At 40.5% G+C, this 19,571-nt stretch overlaps 1 protein-coding gene across 2 annotated transcripts in view; it reads left to right on the top strand.

The window, feature by feature from the left end:
- Positions 1-2,398: 2,398 nt before the first annotated feature.
- Positions 2,399-19,571, top strand: part of RSPO3 (R-spondin 3) — an 80,801-nt gene continuing 63,628 nt past the window's right edge. The window contains exon 1 of one of the 2 annotated variants that reach the window (XM_064360716.1): positions 2,399-2,733. In XM_064360716.1, the coding sequence (XP_064216786.1) occupies positions 2,637-2,733 (97 nt within the window). In that variant the 5' untranslated portion in view covers positions 2,399-2,636. The remainder of the gene's footprint in view (positions 2,734-19,571) is intronic. The other variant, XM_012444156.3, reaches the window with a different exon arrangement.

The raw sequence follows: 19,571 nt of genomic DNA, 5'->3' as shown, positions 1-19,571 counted from the left end.
AGGAAAGCAAAGCAGATGGGGACAGGCACAGTAAAATAGAGTGGCTTCTTCTGTGGATAATCATTATTGGAATTGTCCCGTTATCCGTAACTGCTGGTTCAGTGATAAACTCAGTCATTTATAACTAGACGTTTTGCAACATATAAAGGGTGGAAAGGCTGTGGGGGGGGGGCCGGGGGGGGCACACATGTGCATACAATGTACAGAAAAAGTTCCACCACTGAAAGAGAGATGTTGTAAATGAACTCCTAAAAAGAAGGCAAAAATCGTAATCTTGTTGGGGGTGTTGCCTTCCTCATAATAATCAAACCTAAAGAAAACCATGCCTACTTTCAAAATTCCAACACAAGCGTGCAAAATAATAAAGGGTATTTAATTAAAGAATTAGCATCAAAAGGCCATCTCTCAGATTCTAATTTTTAGCATCTTGAAAATAATGCATATTTCAAGTTCCCTTCCTTTTGCATCCAAGCCACTTTACCTCCTCTATCCTACTTTTGGGATGTATAACAAATACACCACTGAAGTACTCCAGAGACACAATTCGTAGCATTGCAAACTTACAAAATGCTCTAATTTATGTACATTTATCTAATTTACATAAATTGAAGGCAAACCAATAATAGGGATTACAAACGGAGGAGAGAGAAGTACAAGTGTCACTTGATTCCCTGCAAGGCTTTAGCAATTTACTTAGACTGAATTATTTGCGCACAAAAACTAGCAAGGCACCTATGAATCAAGGACTCTTTCAAAGTGACCTCCCAGAAGTTTGCTGCTGTGTTAACCTGTAGTGCTAATGTAGTCCTTCAGATATTCTGTTAAATATAGGGCAGGCTTACGTTAAAATCACTTGAGGCTTGTGACTTTCAACTAAATACTTCTTCAGTTAACTACTGAAGCTACTGCTTCATCAGCTACTGCTACTGGAGAGAAGAGGTGGAAAGCTCACCGTTTACTAACAACAGCCAGGGTGTACACCACTCAGGGATGCCGGACCTGTTCTCTCACCCCTGGGTGGGCCAGGGAATCTTACTCTCTGCCGCCTTGGGCCTCCACTTGCTCTGGGAAAATAAGAAAGAGGTAGACCTTCTTCCTCGTTCCCCAAGACTGGGAAAAATCTTTCCACATCTTATTCTCACTCTTCCAGATGAGAGCTCAAAATGTACAACAGATCCTCTCAAGAACACTGGGAGACCGAGGGTGGGAGAGAAAGCTCCAAGCGAGGTCGAGCTGACTACAGAGGGAATTGCCTGAGGGGAAAAGGAATCTTCCAGAGCCACAGAAAAGGCTTGGTTTGGAAGAAAGCCCTAGCACAACTGCATTTCCAATGGGAAGGTCCTAAGCGCACACACTTCTGGGTCCTCCCCGCTTAGAGCAGGTAAACCTCAGAGTAGCAGAACGGCAGCACCCACAGGGTTTCCTCCCGACCACCTGCCTGGCGACCAACTGCAACCACTTTTATTAAAAGAAAGAAAGGGAGAAAGGCAACAGAGGAGAAGATCAGGAAAGCCGGGAAGAAGTCAGCAGCCAGAAACTCTCCAGCGATCTGCCAAGGAGGAGAGGGGAGAGCTGCCCTGGGACCAGTAGTTGGGAGCCGGCGCTGGGGGTGGGGTGGGGGCACAGGGGCGCACGGCCACCGACAGCCGGCTGCACCTAGCTTGAGGCCGCGGAGAGGAGCCCAACTTGGATGGGTGAGGGTCTTCGCTCTCAACACTGCCTGCCAGCCCCAGGGCGCCCAAGTCTCCCCGCCGGAGCTGCCCTTCTGAGGGGCTCTTCGCACGCACTGCTTTCCCCATTCTCCCGGCTCGGGTTCTCCCGCCGTCACTGCAGTGTCCAGAGATGCTCCGCAGTAGACCCGGGACCCCTTAGGCGCCTCTTCCCGTCCCTCTGCCAAATCGCAACGCCTGTACTTTTCCAGCTCCCTCTTTCCCTCTTGAAATTGAAAGTTATTGAGGTCGCTCAGGGTTGTTGCTCCAGCAGTTTCCTTCCCCGCCCCCGAGCTCCCCCCGCCCCCCACAGCCATCCCCCCTCCCCGCTCTGCCCTCCTCCCCCTCCCCCCTCCCTGCCCTCCTCCTCCTCCCCTATGGGGTGCTCCCGGGAGCCCAGCCCAACACTGGAGCGTCTCCTGCTCGCGCACGCCAGAAGCAGCTCGGGGTCTCTCAGCCGCCCCTTGGCCATGGCCGCAGTGCCGACGGCGCCCGCTCCCCTGCTCTCCCGGGGCCCCCGCCGCTGCAGCCGCAGCCGCCGCAGTTTCTGAGCCCAAGGGGCCGCCGCTGCCGCCGCCGCCGCCGCTCGCCCGCCCGGATCCCGCCTGCGGCAGCTGCCGCACAACATGCTACCTGCGGCCGCCCCGGCGGCTCCTGGAACTCCGGTTCGCGGCGATGCCAGCCAACCCAGCGAAGCCGCCGCAGTTCAGTGCTTGGATAATTTGAAAGTACAATAGTTGGTTTCCCTGTCCACCCTCCCCGCTTCGCTTGCCATCACAGCACGCCTATCGGATGTGAGAGGAGAAGTCCCGCTGCTCGGGCACTCTCTATATACGCCTAACACCTACATATACTTTTAAAAACATTAAATATAATTAACAATCAAAAGAAAAAGGAGAAAAAGAAGGGAAGCATTACTGGGTTACTATGCACTTGCGACTGATTTCTTGGTTTTTTATCATTTTGAACTTTATGGAATACATCGGCAGCCAAAACGCCTCCCGGGGAAGGCGCCAGCGAAGAAGTAAGTGCAGGGTTTTTTATGCGTTTGCTCCCTCCCGCCGCGTTCACCTGTCGGGTCTCTTTGCCTGTCCGGAACCGGCTCCCAACGGCGGCGGTCCTCCCGCCCTGCGCCCTGCGCCTCTCAGTGGAGATGCCGGTTCGGGCTCTAGGGGTATGGACGGCGTCTTTCACGCCTGCCCGTCTGCGCCCCTGCCTTCCGCAGCATCCCAGCCGATGCGGGGGACGGGCGGACGCGGCGCTAAGGTGGCTTCCGCCCCCTGGTAAGTTGAGGTTCGCTGGAAAGTTAGGTCCTGGGTTAGACTTGCACCCGGGATTTGTGCTTTCCTTTTGAGGATGGGACAGGGGCACCCAGCCCTAGGCAGTTGGGACGCCCAGACACAGGATGCCCTGAAACTGAGTAAATGCCGGGGGAGGCGCGGCCGCGGCACCCTCTCACCTCGCGACTCCGCCTCGCGCGGGGAGACCTCGGCTGGGCCCTTAGGCTGCACTCCTATAGCCGCGAGCCCGTTACCCGGCCAGGACGCCAGGGAGCCAGCGCCTGCGCGGCCGCATCCCCGACACGCACCAGCGGAGCCAAAGGGCGCGCGAGGCGCTGGGGGTTCGCGTGTCTGCGCGTTTGCAGAGCTGCCCGACGTCCCAAGCCCGAGGGGTGAAGACAGCAGCACCCCAACTGTGGGAGCCGTAGCTGCTGAGTTTCCAGGTTTTCTCTTGGCTGTCACACGTGAGTGTCTGTACCATCTCTGACCCTTTCAAGTGTATCCCCTGAGACACACACGTAAGGAAGATGGGGTTCCCCCTAAAGATTCGCCTCCTCGCTGCCCTTAATGCTGTTATTTGGAAGGTTGGATTGTGATGGCTTATTAAGACAGTGCCCTAGCTGGGGTTAAGCGGACACTACCAGGGCAGCCTCAACCCGGGCTGCTCTGTCTGAAAGGTGGAATCTTCCCGAGATGAAGGGAGAGCTGCGAAGGTGTCACCTCTCCTCGGTCCAGGTTAGCCTGGCGCGCTCGCTGCTCTAGTGTCTGTGTTCCCATCGGGAGTCCCTTCGCAGACAGCAGAGAAGGGGCGACCCTGGCTCTCGTTGGGGGCGCTGGTGGGGAGAGGGAGGAGGAAACCCTTCCTGGGGCTCGCGAGGGCAGGGAACGATGCTGCTGCTCTGGCCCCTAGCACATCTGCGGCGTGCAGCCCGCGACCAGCGGCCCCACCTGGTTCTCCAAGCGGATCCCTCTCCCAGCGTCCCGCCCGGGAAGCCTTTCGGGGCAGGCGTCGGAGCAGCGAGGAGGACACAACACGGGCTTGTGTGAGATGGAAATTTAATAATCGCTTCTCGGCTGCTGTTTGTCCCTGCCCTGCCCCTGGGCATGAGGGTCCCCTGAAAGCTCCCTTTGTGTTGCTGGCCTCCGCTAGACAAGGTTTGATTCACCTGAAAATTGCCTTTAAAAAAGGTGGCAGGGCCAGAGCGACAGGGGCCCTGGCCCGGTTTCACCGCCTTTAGGATCGCCTAGCAGGGGGCAGGAGAACCCAAACTAAATATCTCAGGGCATCCAATTTATTATTCTTGGCCTCCGAATGGTGTGTACTCTGGTAACTCCCCACCCACTCTTTCGTTCAGGCCTGGACGCGGAAGGGGCGGCCTGGGGTTCAGCGGTGTACTCGCGCCTGGAGGTCCCCGCCTCCTCTTCTCCCAGGGTCTAGCCTGGCGAATTGATTCTCGGGCTCTGTGGGCACAGGGAGGCCGAGCTGAAGCGAACCCCGCTCTGCTTTCCATCCGCTCTTCCAGCCGATGCCCAGAGTCCGCTCCTTCCTTTACCCCCACAGAAGACCCCCCCCCCCGCCGGGCTGAGAGCCACACACTTGTCAAGGCGGGACAGGGTACTGAGTGTCAGAGGCGTCTCGCTTTGCAGCGTTGGGACCCCTGGTTATGAAGGAAGACACAGGAAAGGAAGCTCGCGGTCCATTTGCTCCCACCTCCCCCAGCGAGGACCACGGCACAGGAAGCTGTCCCCGGGCGCTGCCTCAAGGCTTGCGGGAGCTGTGGGATGGTGCACCTCTAGGTTAGGCCAGAGAGGAGTCAAAAGGCAAACTGCTTTTCCACTTGCCTTAATCGTCTCAAGGCCAAGTCAAAGGCGACCTCTGTTTGGGTTGCGGGGATGAAAGGGGATGGGTGGAATTGGGTTGCAATTCCAATTATTCTGTGGGAGAGGGACTGGGAGACAGCTCCCGCAGCGATGCTCTTGCTCTGCACTTTTGAGTCTGCGTTTGCAGCGTAGTTCGCTGGTGCAATCCTGGGAGAGGGGCGACCCCTTGCGTCCTCGGAGGAGACAGACTAGACTTTTGGCAGGTGCAGTACGACTTAATGAGGAAGGCGTGGAGGGTAGAGAGGTCCTCTTTAAATGCCCAGAAACTCAAGGTCAAACTGCGTGTGCACAAACTCATACATAGCATTTGTTTGGAAATCTCTGGGGGAAAAAAACGAATGAAAAGACTCAATTCACAGTTCCTGTTTCTCTAGTAAGGATTAGGAAAAGTTTTAAAAATGAAAACATGTAGTGGTCAAACGTGTTTTCAAAAAAACCCTCTTTCCTAATTTTTTTCTTCAAGAGACAATTAAGTGAATTTTTAAGGAATCTTCTGGCCTGTAGATAAATAGTTTCAATTTCTTAAAATCATCAGTGAAGACACGACAGGTAGAAAATTAAGGTGTTAAAAACTGTTTTAGAAAAATTTTAATGGTCTCTCTTGATTGTTTTGGTAGGAAAGTTTTTTGTAAACAAGAACATTCATTTGCAGTGTTAAATATTGTCATGTCTAAAGAAACATGCCTTATCCTCAGAAATAGCAAATAAATCCACAACAGTATTATCCTGTTTCCCTAAAACAACTGTAATCCCATTAGTCTTTACTCTGATATAAACTAGTGATCCTAGTTATTACACACAAGTCTTTCTTCTCATAAAAGAAACAATATTTTTAAATAAGAGTCTTGCACTTTAAAATATCTATTTAGTTATGGGTGAATAAATACACGATACATTTTTATCTATTTGAATTGCTATACAGCTCCTAAAAATGACTCAACCTGTGAATTCCAGATTGTGTGCCAATAACATTAAGAAGCAATTTTTCCATAATCATAGCCACAATATCTTAGTGGGGCATCACATTTTTGCTTCCATTAGTCACTTGGGCCCTGAAATAACCACTGAAATGTAGGGGCAGGTACTTTCCATCTTACAAAGAAAAGATCTGAGAAAAAGAGGCTAAGTAACCTACATAATGCCATACATCTAGAAAGTGGAACTTGTCTCCTGCCATGAATCTCAGTTATGTACACATTTATTCTATATTCTGGTCATAGAGAACATATGAGGTTTATTAAATAATAAATTAGATGGTATGCAGACCATTATTTATTCAATAGGTTTAGGGAATAAACTGTTCTCCTTGACTGGAAATGTTTGAACTGATATTATTTATTATACAATGGTGATCAATAAAGAATGAAATACCTAATAATAAAGCTTCCTAAATTGAATACAATGTTATTTGATTATCTAGAAAATACTGTAGGATTATATTATGCCAGAAGGTTATTGTTAGAAACATCAGATGTCATTTAGTATCCTTTTTATTTGATGCCATCTAGTAACTGCGTTTTAATTGTTCAGATTCTATATAAATACAAGTTTTTAAAAGTCATTATATGCATAATAATTCAAAAGCACCCATTGCACAATCTATAAAACTTTGCAAGTCTTTCACAAAGAAGTCTAAAGAAAGAGAGAAAAAATACAAAGGAAATAATGTTAACGGTAATAAAATATAAACAGACTATTGGTATGTACTGGTCATTGCTCATGACATTGTTTCAGATGTTGAACCATTCTTTGAAATTATGATACACTCTTTGTGATTATATTGTGAATCCTGGAAAATAGCAAGTTAACTGATAAAATAGAAAAAAATCTTTAATTCTATTATACCTTTTGTAGTATTAATTTCAAATGAAAGTTTTGTTTGGATATTGACTACAATACATCTTTCTCGCTTGTCTACATTTGTCACCAATCTACCTTATTTTGAGAGTAACAGTGTTTTAAAGATAGAGACATGAATAGAATTTGCTGAAGAAAGTATATTCTTTGACATGTCATGTAATAGCTGTATAAATCAAGGCAAATGCAAATTTATATCCAGTAGTGGTAACCTGTAAATGCAAGGAAAAACATCTTTGTGAATTCAAATTTAATCATTACATCATCAGGGTTGTTTCTCAAAATATCCCATGGTGGTACTATTTTAATTCTCTGTTTATTACTTTAATAGAAGGATTTAACAAGAACATTAGAAATGGCAATTTAAAAATACTGTCTTTTTAGTCCCAAGTTACTCAAGTAATGAGAATATAAGAATGAATATGAAACTGATTTAATGTTGTTATTTCAATACTCCTTTAAGCATGAAATATGAAGAGTATTTGAACTTATAAGTAGATAAGCTTTACTAAATCATTTCTCCATTAAATAATTCCCTAGTATTTAATATTGTACAAATCAGGTCCCCAGAAAGCAATGAATGGGAATTACAATGTGCAGTAAAATTTTATTTTCAAGTTATTATGGGAAAACCCTTGCTACATTGCTACAAAATGAATTTATTAGTCATCTGATAATTTTAGATGATTTGAATCTGGACAGAGGTATCCAGATTGCTACTAAAAATCTAAAATATTTTCTAGTTAAATGGTTAATCTTTTTTTAGTTGCAATAATTCCTTTGAATCCTGTGCAATGTTGACAGAGTACTATGTAGAGTTGTCAGAGCCCTATGTAGAGTTAAGACCAAAAAACACCTCTGCAACTATAAGAATGAACTATCAAAAAATACAATTACCAAATTGTATTTCCCCATTATCTCCATCCAAATGTTTTATATTGGACATTGTCTTGATCTCTCTCTTCCTACTTCTTCACTATTCACTCACACATCCCATCCCCACCCCAAAAAATTCTTTTCCAAGTAATGAATTTTTGAAATGTCATCAGAGTGGATATTGTGCTTCATGAAATGTAAGAAAGAACTTTGGTTACCATTAGGAAAACATCATTAAGTTTTGAGAGCACGGTAAGGACCATGCAAGACAGTGTGTTGAAATTCTGTGTTTGACTTGGTTAGGACTATTTCTTGTAACAGTGCATTCTGTGATGGGATTTTTTTTTTTTTTTTTTTTGAGAATGAAAATTTGAAAAAATGTTGCATCGTAAATTGCATAGATTTTTTTGGCTTGGCCTTTGATCTTAAGAGAAAACGTAGATTGCTTTCTTAATTAGATATTTTTCTCAGGGTTCCACATGATTGAATTATCTTAGATTTATATCTGTTTGACAATCTAGCAAATTTGCAATGTTTTGCAACTATACCTTAACAAAATACATGAGGGATAGTATATGCATCTGTAAAAGGTGCTAGCTATCTTTTCTGTTTATGCAATTCTGCCCATCAGGTCTTTCCATTTAGGAATATTATTGGCATTCTGATTAAAGTAGTCACCCACCAATACTGAAAAGAATGGAGTGTTCCATTCTCAAAGATTGTGGGGGTGCTGAGAATGCTAAATATCTAAATGTCATCGATTGCTATGAATCCCATTTTCTGCTCTAAAGAATCAATAACATAGCACTTTTAAGCAAAACACCTGAATTCTTTTCACATTTAAACCGTTAGAATAATATTCAGATTTTATTTTTAAAAAACAGGATTGCAGGTGCCTCTTATCTGATAGAGCATTTCTGCTTTATTTGTAATCTCAGCAAGGGACCTAGGTGCTATCTGGTCCCTGAATTTTTTTAGAGAAAATTCATTGGTACTAAAGAATATGATTATTCAATTAAATAAATATTTAATGACTTTTAACTGTCCTTACGTTTTATGCAAGCATCTAATCTATTCTTCAAAACACCACCTTATTAATGTTTCATCTGACCCTTAGAATTTAATGAATTGCAAGTATCATAAGCTTGTGGTAGAGTCTGAGACCTGAGGAGGAAGGCTCCTCAGTGTATGTCGAGAAAAGGTAGACTAAGAAGTTGAAGACCTGGGTTCTAGATCCAGCGTTGCTGCTAATGCCTGAATAACCCAAGAAAGTCCTTTTACTACACCAGGCTGAAGTTCTTTATCTGCAAAGTGAGGAGGTTGATCAAAAACTTAAATCTCAGTGACCCCTATAGTCTCCTCAACATTTAATCTTTTGGTACACAAATATAAGTCACAACTAGGGAGTTAAATAATAACTTACTTGTCTTCTTTCAACTAAATTTAACAGCTAAAGCTTAAGAGTACACACAAACATAAACATTCATTTATTATAAGTAAATTCATCACATACAGGTTAATTGATGAGTAGTAACTGATCAAAGTGAAGAATGAATTAATTATTATATATCCCATCATTCACATCTTTTATTGTCCAAAAACCATAGTCACAGCAACAATCGGCGTACTCAGTCTATAGCAGGGTCCAGGGTCTTGTCCTTAGGCTCAGGTTTAGGGAGCTGGATCAGAATACTGACTCAAGGGTCACTTCATAGCTTCCCTAGCAGGGCGGGTTTTCAGAGGTGGCCGGTAAGGATGAGGAAGAGATGATTTACAGTAGTCCAGGTTTAAGAAGATAAGGCCCTATGCTACAACAGCGAATGACTACACAAGACAGTATCTACAGCAGATAATTTCTTTTGATCAAATCAGTAGTTCTTGGCAGTTAATTGGATATGAAAGGGAAAGAGATGGAGGCCCTATTTGGCAATGAGCTTTGGAGTAGAAGGACTCGGGTCTGGGTGAATGGAAAAATGATGGAGACAAAAAGGAAAAAAGAAAAGTAAGAGAAGCAGGTCTTGTTGGAAATCTGTTTCTCTTTTAGGAGGCAGTAGGAAATTTAGAAACTCAAAACTTGAAACACCTGGGATTAGAGTATCAGGGCTGAACACAAGTTCTTTAGAGTCAGTCACATAAAATGATGTTTATTATTATAAAAGTGTGTGCTCTCCTACTGATATGGGGGTGTAAAAATATATGTGCTGTGCTGACATTGAGACTCACTCTTCTTGATAATATCAACATAAGATTAATTACATTAAAGTACCTTGTCTGTTTTAAGTAGTTTAATATATCATTTTCAACTGTGGTTTTTTATGGTTTTTATAATACTCTCTGTGTTACATAAGAGGATGGTCACTGGTATCATGAGCTATAGTTGTTAGCTGCCAAATCTTGCAGCTGAAAATTGTACTTAGAGGCCTTATTACCTGTGGAACTTTGCCACAGAGCATAAGGAGACCTGAAAAACTGTGATAAGGAAAGGCAAGTTTCCATAAGGTGTAAAAATAAAATTTTGAACCATTGAATTTGGGCCCGGTATCTGTTCATAACAGTAAAGTGTTCTACTTTTAAGTAGATTTCTCTACAAAGTATGCTCTCTTAATATAAGAGAATCTCAGGAAGGGATACAACTTGAAAGAATCCAGTCCTTGAAAGACACACACTGTGGGGATCACTTCCACAACATCCTCACTGAGTAATTGTGGAGCCTTAGTAACAGCCAACCTCCTAAGCTCTCTCCCTTTTTTCTCCTATTTTTAGGGCTTCTGTATCAGAAGCAGTTTATTCTCCTAGTCCTCTTCTGAGCACTTGGCATGGGCATGGGATCAGATCTAGTTACCTTAAAACACGTTTCTAAAATGAACACACAGTAATGCAATGTGCTATATTAACTCGCAAAAATTGTCCTTAGAAAACTAGCTGGTAAGCATATTTATAATTATACCCCAATACAAAGCACATTCCTGAGAGTAAGTGGTAAAGCAGCCCCCATTTTATAACCACATAATACAAACCACTACCGCACAATATAAAATAACAGAATTTGTGAGCTGCTTATTTTAGAACACTGTTTTCTTAACATATGCTCAAAAAGTTGGTAAGAAAATGAGCAGTCCTTTCTCATTGTTTTGTTCCCCTATTCTACAAAGAGACTTTAAAGGTAAGAACACTGTCATCTTAACAAAGGCTGTCATATAAGCAAAGGAAATATCAATCACATTTTGCCAACAAGAAATAATATGCCAAAGATGTGTAAACGCCACATGGCAAACAACAGCTTTTTAGCTCTCAGAGCCATTATTATATTTAGATTAGATAGATAGATAGATAGATAGATAGATAGATAGATAGATAGATAGATATCTTAATATGCATGTGTACTTATTAAAGTATTATGATAATAATTATTACTCAATAGATCCCATGTTGTAATCACTAGTAAATGCCAGATTCTTTGCTTGATGCTTTTGCAAAAATCATCTCACTTGATCTTCATACGTACCTATAAGGAATGTGCCAATAGTCCACTTTAGTTGATCACTCAAGGAAGTGGGGTGAACCTCAGTTTCCACTCTAGGCTTGACTTCAAGATCCTCCTTTGATTCATCGCCCCACCTTAACTATTAGGATTGGAGGCAATCACGGGTGCATTTTCTAAATTCCGCCTCACTTTTTCTTTCTCTTACTTTCTCTTCTTTCCTCCTTCTCTCCTCCTCCTCATTTAACAAACCGTACGTCTTTTTTTCAAACATTTACTCTAAAGTTTGCTTCTGGTATTCAAATACCCTCCTCTACAATGTTTTCTTTTCTTTATCCTTTGTCCTCTCTTTCCTTAAACCTGTCTTATTGATGGCTTTTAAACATCAAAATTTGCTAATTTTTCTTCATTAAAAGCAATAGGATTGCACAGTTTATATGAAAGACTCTATGATTATTATTTCCATCTACAGTGTGCATAACCAAGAAAAGATTAATGTACGCATGAGGATGTGGGCAAAGTCTCTAATTTTGCAGTTAAAAATCAGAATCCGGCTGGGCTCAGTGGCTCATGTCTATAATCCCAGGACTTTGGGAGGCCGAGGGGGTAGATCACAAGGTCAAGAGATCGAGATCAGCCTGGTCAACATGGTGAAACCCTGTCTCTACTAAAAAATATAATAGTTAGCTAGGCGTGGTGACCCGTGCCTTTAATCCCAGCTGCTGAGGATGCTGAGGCAGGAGAATCACTTGAACCTGCGAGTCTGAGGTTGCAGTGAACCGAGGTGGCACCACTGCACTCCACCCAGGCAACAGATTAAGGCTCTGTCTCAAAAAAAAAAAAATCTGAATCCTTCTATGTAATTTACAACCACAATAGATATTTTACTGGCTAGTTTTTGTTATCCAGAAAAAGTTATCTTTATGGCACTTCATAAAGTCTGTTATTTATATTACTTTTACCATGAGCGTTAACAATAACCTCCACTCTGAATTCTTGCTTTATGGGTTTTGGTACAATGATTTTTCAGCCCTGAGTTCACATTAGAATCTCCTGGGGATCTTTTAAAAAGATACTAATGCCCAGACTTCACTCTAGAACAAATGGAATAATCTTTGGGGATGGGACCTGAATATCCATATTTTTTAAGTAGTTCTGGTGATTCTAATGTGCAGCCAAGACTAAGAAATATTGTAAGACCCTGAATGCAAGAATGACTATTGCAGCTAAGCAACCACTGAAAACCATGCCAGTTTTGGGAAGGCTAGATGTGGGTGAAGTGTGATTAGAAATGAGATGGATGTCATTTGAACAAACAGTAGTGTAAAACATAAAGTAATCTGACATTATTGATCAATACCCTATTGATCTGTATTGTTGATCAGTAGAGTATTGTTAAACTTGTAGCACTGGCTGGTACAGGCAAGACTGTCTGACAGAAAATTATCTCAGTCAAAAGAACAGAGCAAAATGCACACAGTAGGACACACTAGTGAATGTAACAGATTCTGGCTTCATAGAATAAGAACACAGCTACTAGGCGAGGTACATACCATGGGCAAGTGTGTTTGCTGCCGAGCTATACTGTGCAGAGGAGGCAATAAGTTGGACAGTTGTAGAAGATGGGCATTAGCCATACTCAACTTTTTTTCAAAGCTACTTAATAATAAACAACTGTTTTAAATTTCTTACTAGATGATTGGTAATGTGCCCTAGAGTCCTTGCTTTTAGGGAAGACTTAATGGTTAGGAAATGCCTGACGAGAAATAAATGTCCTTTTCTTTTATAGTTTCTACAATTCCTGACTCACTTTAGATTGACTACTGGTGATCAGTAAAACTACTATAAATAGCGCAGTTTTAACTATACCTTAATGGATTCAGTTTTGCAGTGGGTCATTTATTCATGAACTTATCATTTCTACTTCACTCCTAATGTGCTCTTCTTTGGGTAGTTATCTCTATTAAATCTTGTTTATGAGTCTTTTTTAGTCCATGAAGGATTTTCAAATCTTGCCATAAACTGGGGAGAGCTCCACGTAAAAGTGAGGTGGAAGTCTGGGCTTCCTGACAGACTTAATTCTGCTAGTTAAGGGAGCTCTTTGGGATAATACAGGTTTCAATGAGTCACTAGGCCAAATCCCAATAACTGCAATTGCCAAAAGTAATTAGACTGAAAAAAGCCAGGCTCTTTGGGAGGAAGGTCATCACAGAGAGCTTTAGCCATTGCTCCATCGTCAGACCTAGTTACTTGTCCCTAAGGATGGGGAGCAATCATAAGTTCCAGAGAGTAGGAAATATACCAGAAAACAATGATTTTCCACTAATTTGTTTTCTCAATAGGTTATTTACCCTAAGCATGCAAGAGTATGTGCACAGCTTATGTCATTATCCTCATAAACCACCTTGTCTGCCTGTGTGAATGTACATGCCCACATAGAGAATTCTTGCTTGATCATTGCAAGTTTTCCTCCCTTCCTGAGTAGATAAAAAGAACACAAGGAATTTAATCTAAGTTCATTTTAAAAAGGTGTCTGACTAGCATGGAAATGGAAGAAAGGAATTCTTATAAACATCCTTAGGTCACCTTAAATATTATATTATTGAAGTAACATCTGGCAACAAGAAAACGGTAGTACATTATATCAGGCCAGCAGTTCTAAAATCTCTGGAGCTAGAACAAACTTATGATTTCTTGTATTGAAAGCAATTCACTTTAGAAACATGGTGCTGTAAGTATCTAAGTAGAAATTATCAACAAGTAAGTGGTGCTATAATTTTAAGCTTTTAATATTTGAGAAATTAAAAGATTGTTAAACCTTTCCCTAAGAAAACATTCAAGTAGCACAAATGTATTCTTGCTCAATAGCCAAAGTAAAAGTTTGCCTTTGAAACCATTGGCTGGGATACCCAGAGAAGATACTCTATCACTTCATATGACGGATCTTTAACTGAACAAAGATACTGTCCTTATAATGGTAAGTTGCAAATTCAAAGACACTGTCCTTATAACGGTAAGTTCAAAGACACTGTCCTTATAATGGTAAGTCTTTATGGTTCAGAATGACTTCAGTATATTTCAATACTCATTTCAACTTAGACTACCAGTTCTCTGTTTAAATATGTGGATGAGTGACATTGATTATTTTAAATCTACAGACAGGAAGTCAAACTACTTTTCTGGCTAGCCTTCTCTGGCAACTGGAAATCACCAGGTATCATTTGGTAGGCAAATAAACCCTGTCCTTGCACACATTATAACCTAATAGTTATAATGACCTGATTATCACTATGGCCAATATAGTGGAACAATATGTTTGGTTTTCTTTAGTCTTATATTGACAATAAGATAACCAAACAATAGAAGAATCCTAATTTTTGAAACAGCTAGCAGCAAAACTTTTCTCTTGTGTTACTTGCACCACTTGTCGTGTAGTTTCTGCCATAAAATACAAAAGATATAAACAAATACTGCTTGGCCACAAACTGAGGACATACTGAGAAGCTACATATTTGTTTCTTATAGAATTTAATTTTGTTTTTCAATTTATGAGTTTTTTTTATCTAGAGTCCAAAAAGTCCCTCATCACATGTTTGGTAACAAGGAACAAGGTCCAAACATGGTATCCTTAGGCCCTCTGACTTGAATTCACACACTCTCATTTCATGCCATCCTCAATATGGTAACTCTCAGCCCCCTCCATAAAGACTGAATATAATTTAAAAGGGCCAGCCTCTCTTTTGGATAGCACATTTCTAAGACATCCAGCCAACTTTCTAATTCTGTCCAGATCTTGATGTAGATCCGAGCTTTTAGCATAGATCAGTGGTATTTCCTTGGAGGCCAGTTAGGCTTGCAGTATCACATAGATGCATACTTGGCCCTAGTATAATCAATAACATTTGCTATCACAGCCAGCCTGTGTTTTTAAACCTGTAGGCATTATGTGACCATACTCCAAAGTTTAGTTTCTAATAGAATAAGGAAGAGTTGCAGCAAGAGAAGCTCCAAACCATTTCATGCTATAATTACCATCTTCAGTATCCATGTGGACTTTCCATTGACATTCCAGGAATTCATTTTAAACTGTTTGCCTCTGAACTTAGTATGTATTCTAAGGAGAGCTTACAATCCTAGAAACCTTTATGTAATAGTTTTTAGCCAAACTACTTAATTCACAAGCTGTTGGGCTGAAGTGCTATAGTTCATCAGATAAGAACACATTCAAATGAAAATTGCCAAGATTTTCCAGTGTAGGATATTTTCATCACCCTTCCTAACTCAAACACTTCCTCGTCCACTCTCCAAATTCTAAACCACTACTAAAATGAGTTGAACAGTCTTAATTTTAGAATCTTCCACAGAAAAAATAAAGACACAGACAGCCGAGTTAATTTATAAAACAGTGCTGCATTTATCTTGGCATTTATCTTGGCAGATTTCAGTTCTCCCCAACCAACTCTTATGCTGACTACTTAGCAACTCAGGGGAGGAACAAGTCATTTCTATGGATTAAGCACCTTGAGAATCATTGCACAGAGTAAGTTTGGTGTGTTTCTTCACACTTCTTGTACAAATTTCTTTCCTCATAGACAATTTATTTACTGGGTCTCTGAAACCTAAATAATCCCTTTACTTTAAACCTGAAGCAAATGGAGAGTCATTTTTACAAGAGCAATAAACTAAAGTGGCTGTTCAAATACTTTACTTGAATTGCTCTGTGCACTGAAGTACCTTTTTGTTAATACAAACCCTTCATATTCTAGCAGGAAGACCCCCGAAATTCTAGGATTGCTTAAAATTGTATAACCAGGAATCTCCCCTCTCCCCCAGCACCAGCCCCCAATCCTGGGAGTATGCCAGCAATTTTTCAGGATTCATTCGGACAACTGTTCTGATATAAATATTTATAAAACTCCTTTCCATTAGAGATTAAACGAAGTTTAAGTAACTGTTCCTAAATGATAGATCTTAGTAGTGTTTGCAACAGCAGGTCTGATGCTATCTGATGCATAAATTCTGATACTGTATACTAGAGAAAAGGCTAAAGGAAAAAGAATCAAGAGAGGAATTAGTATGAACTGTAGATAATTTGAACTGCAAAATATTATTTTAAGTTATCACTATACAGATGACTTTTTTTTTTATTGTGCACAGGATACAAGGGAAATGAGTTCATTTAAATTGAAAAATAGTAAAAACTGGCTACTGGTGCTTTAATGGCATTAAAAAAGGTGGGGGCAATTACAAATCGTATCATCATGCCAGTTCAAATGCAATTCTTGGATAGTTCTCCAAATTCTCATCAAAATGAAGTAACATATCTGAGATCTGATCTGATGCAAGCTCTGGTATCCATATTATTATTCAAGAACTACTAAAAAGGATAATGTCTGAGCTCTAAGCCTTATATCAAATATCATTTATTAAAACAGGGCAGCACCCTAGGCCTCAAGAGGTGAAAGCAAACCAGTGTTCCCTTTCTGAGCTTTCCTGTTTGTACAGCATTTTCAAGTGTTTATTATATACTAGGGGATTACACAGCTAAGCAATTAAAAACCTCAGAAACGTCATTGACTGGATTTCAAATTAATGCTAAAGCATTAATTTGATACTTGACTAGGAAAGGCATATGTCTTTTAGACGAGTTAATTTTTCCTACTTCCCTTGATGATTTAAGGCCTACATTAAGATATAAAAACCTGTGAATCTTAATTTCATTTCTTGGTTGATAAGTCACAATATGAGATTTCTTCTTAATATCTAGAGTTTTTTTCTTCATTACAGATAGGACTTTTTAAATTTTAAGATTTTTGTGAAAAATCATTTTAGAAAAAGTTCAGTGTAAATAATGTTAAAACATATGCAATGGAATTCTCCTTTTTGTTTTGCTTCAAACATAATGGCAGTGATTCACTGCTAAGTTTCCAATTGAATCCTACTTGAATACTGTATTTGCTATGAATGAGCAAGAAAATAAAAATGGATCTATAGAATATGAAATAGATACTTTATAAACTTAATTGTAAGAGAATCATGTCTTTCTAATTACCTTCTTAGAATCTAGATGTTCTCGATTTGACTGTAGTGAAAAAAATCCCACCTTAGTAGACAGGGACATTGATTTTAATTTGTACACTGCTCTATAATTTAGACAAATCATTTAGTCTGTGATTTGATTGCATCCACTATATCAGTGAATTCATAATCTTTCATTTATGTGAAAGCAGAAAACTGATCTTGAAGTCCATCCCTCCAACGCTAAGATCAATGAGCTTTCCCTTTTCATTTTTGTAGTATGCTCTAACCTTAGATAGCTGCCCGTCAAAATGTCTAGAATGCTGAGTTAGGGCCTGAATTCAAAACTTGAAGTTTATTTTTCCATGTTCATGAAATTTTTAGACCATATTTTTTAAAAGCTAACAAGGCAAAAAAGAAATCTTGGGGGAAATTATGGAAAAATCAAAATTGAACTTAGCACTAACTACAATATCAAACATTTATTTATTTAATAGCTCTTTATTAAACATTTATTATGTGCTAAAATTACAAAAATGAGCAAAACACACCTGAAACTTGCCCTTGTAGTATTTTGCAGTGGTTAAGGAAAGAAAATATGAATTCAGAATCAAAAAACAATATTTGGCTAAAGATGAATTAGAGCACTTTAGATATCATTTCTAAGCTGTATAGTATTTCTTTTTTAGATTTGTTTAAATATCATTGGAAATTAGTTTACAATAAACCTAATACATACCCAGATTTTTCTCTGGGAAATAGAGACAAAGCTGAACTAGACAGCATATAGGGATGAAGCAGGAAGGTGGAAGGAAAATTAACTGAAAACATGGGAATTTATTAGGCCTTCTGGTACTTTCTTGTCTTAAAATATATGAGCAATGAACAGGAGTCATTACTTAGCATGCCATTTGTGACAATCATAGGAAGTATGTTATCGTCCACTTTAAATGTAGTTAGCCTTTTTAAGTAAGCCTTGGAATGGAGTGGCATAGCTTGGCTGAGTGAATTTCCGTTTCTGGCACATTGACTAATTTCTATAGCTGAACATTCACACTAGTTCATTAACTAGAATTACTTTTACCAAACACTAACATATTGTACATTTAAAAATAGTGCATTTTTGTCCATATCTCTGAAGCATTTTCAAAACTTTTATGGTAACCCCATAACCACCACATAAAACATAGAAGTCAGTCTACTTAAAGCACCAGTTTGGCAAACACATGTCAACAAGTTATTTGGATTCTTATGTAACTCTGTTGATGACCTTTTCTAACATTAGTTGATAACTTTAAAGATATCAGTTAGCAAAATTCAGAGTCTTGAAAATAACTTGATTCAATTCTTTTCTGTATGTGATCGCTAACTCGTTAAGGGCTTTGAGTAAAGAAAGACAACTACCAGCTACCTCCACAAGTTTATCTCATACCACCTTCCCAACAATTTCATGATACTTTGTTCTATTTTTATAAACAAAGAAGCTGAAAACAACTAAGGAACAGATCGAAATGATGGAGCCAGAGATAGTAAACCTAAAATGTACATCTAGATCTTCTGACCTAATGAATAGCTTTCCCCATTACACTCTGCTTTTCATTAAGTCTGTAAAAGAGAATGCCAGAGGGGGTTTAAATGAGAAATAGCTCTCTTTGCAACTGAGATGGAACTACTAATTCCTCATTAGATAAAACTTAAGGGTGTGAGAAAATAAACCAGACTAGTTGACAGAGTGGTTACTTGGGAAGTGCCAGGCCATGCTTTAAACTGATTTTAAATCAGAGGCCCAATAAGATCACAATTATTGTTCTTAAAAGATCCCTCTGATTGGTAATGGTAGCAGTGCTGGTAGTAGGAAATGGAAAGATGTGAACTCTATTAATTAGGGAAGTAGAATCTGTAGGAAAGGTGACTGGAGATGAGGATGAGAAGGACCCCTAGATTCCTGATTATAGCATCTTCAGCCATTTACTGCTGTATAAAAAGCACATGTCTATTAATCGTGGTGGCTCTCGCTGGTAATCCCAGCATTTTGAGAGGCCAAGGAGGGCAAATCTCTTGAGCCCAGGAGTTGGAGACCAACCTGGGCAACATGATGAAACCATATCTGTACAAAAAGTACAAAAATTAGCTGGGCATGGTGGCTCATGCCTGTAGTCTCAGTTACTGTGGGGCTGAAATGAGAGAATCACCTGAACCCTGGATTTCGAGGTTGGAGTGAACTGTAATCATGCCTCTGCACTGCAGCCTGAGCAACAGACTGAGACCTTGTCCCCCGCTCCACCCCCCGCCAAAAAAAAAGAAAAGCACATGTAAATAAGTGCACAACAGTTTTAACAGCTAGGAAGATTTTTGTGAATTATATATGCATCATAAACCACTCATGTTACTGAAGAAGACAGAGACCAGATAAGTAAGCGACTTCGTTGAAGTCACTTTGCATTGGAGCCAAGAGTAGAAATAACTCCT

This window comes from Aotus nancymaae, unplaced genomic scaffold (genome assembly GCF_030222135.1).
Source record: "Aotus nancymaae isolate 86718 unplaced genomic scaffold, 86718_ANA_hifiasm-v0.15.2.pri h1tg000040l, whole genome shotgun sequence".
Classification (NCBI taxonomy): domain Eukaryota; kingdom Metazoa; phylum Chordata; class Mammalia; order Primates; family Aotidae; genus Aotus; species Aotus nancymaae.
This window is presented reverse-complemented; position numbering and strand designations above follow the sequence as displayed.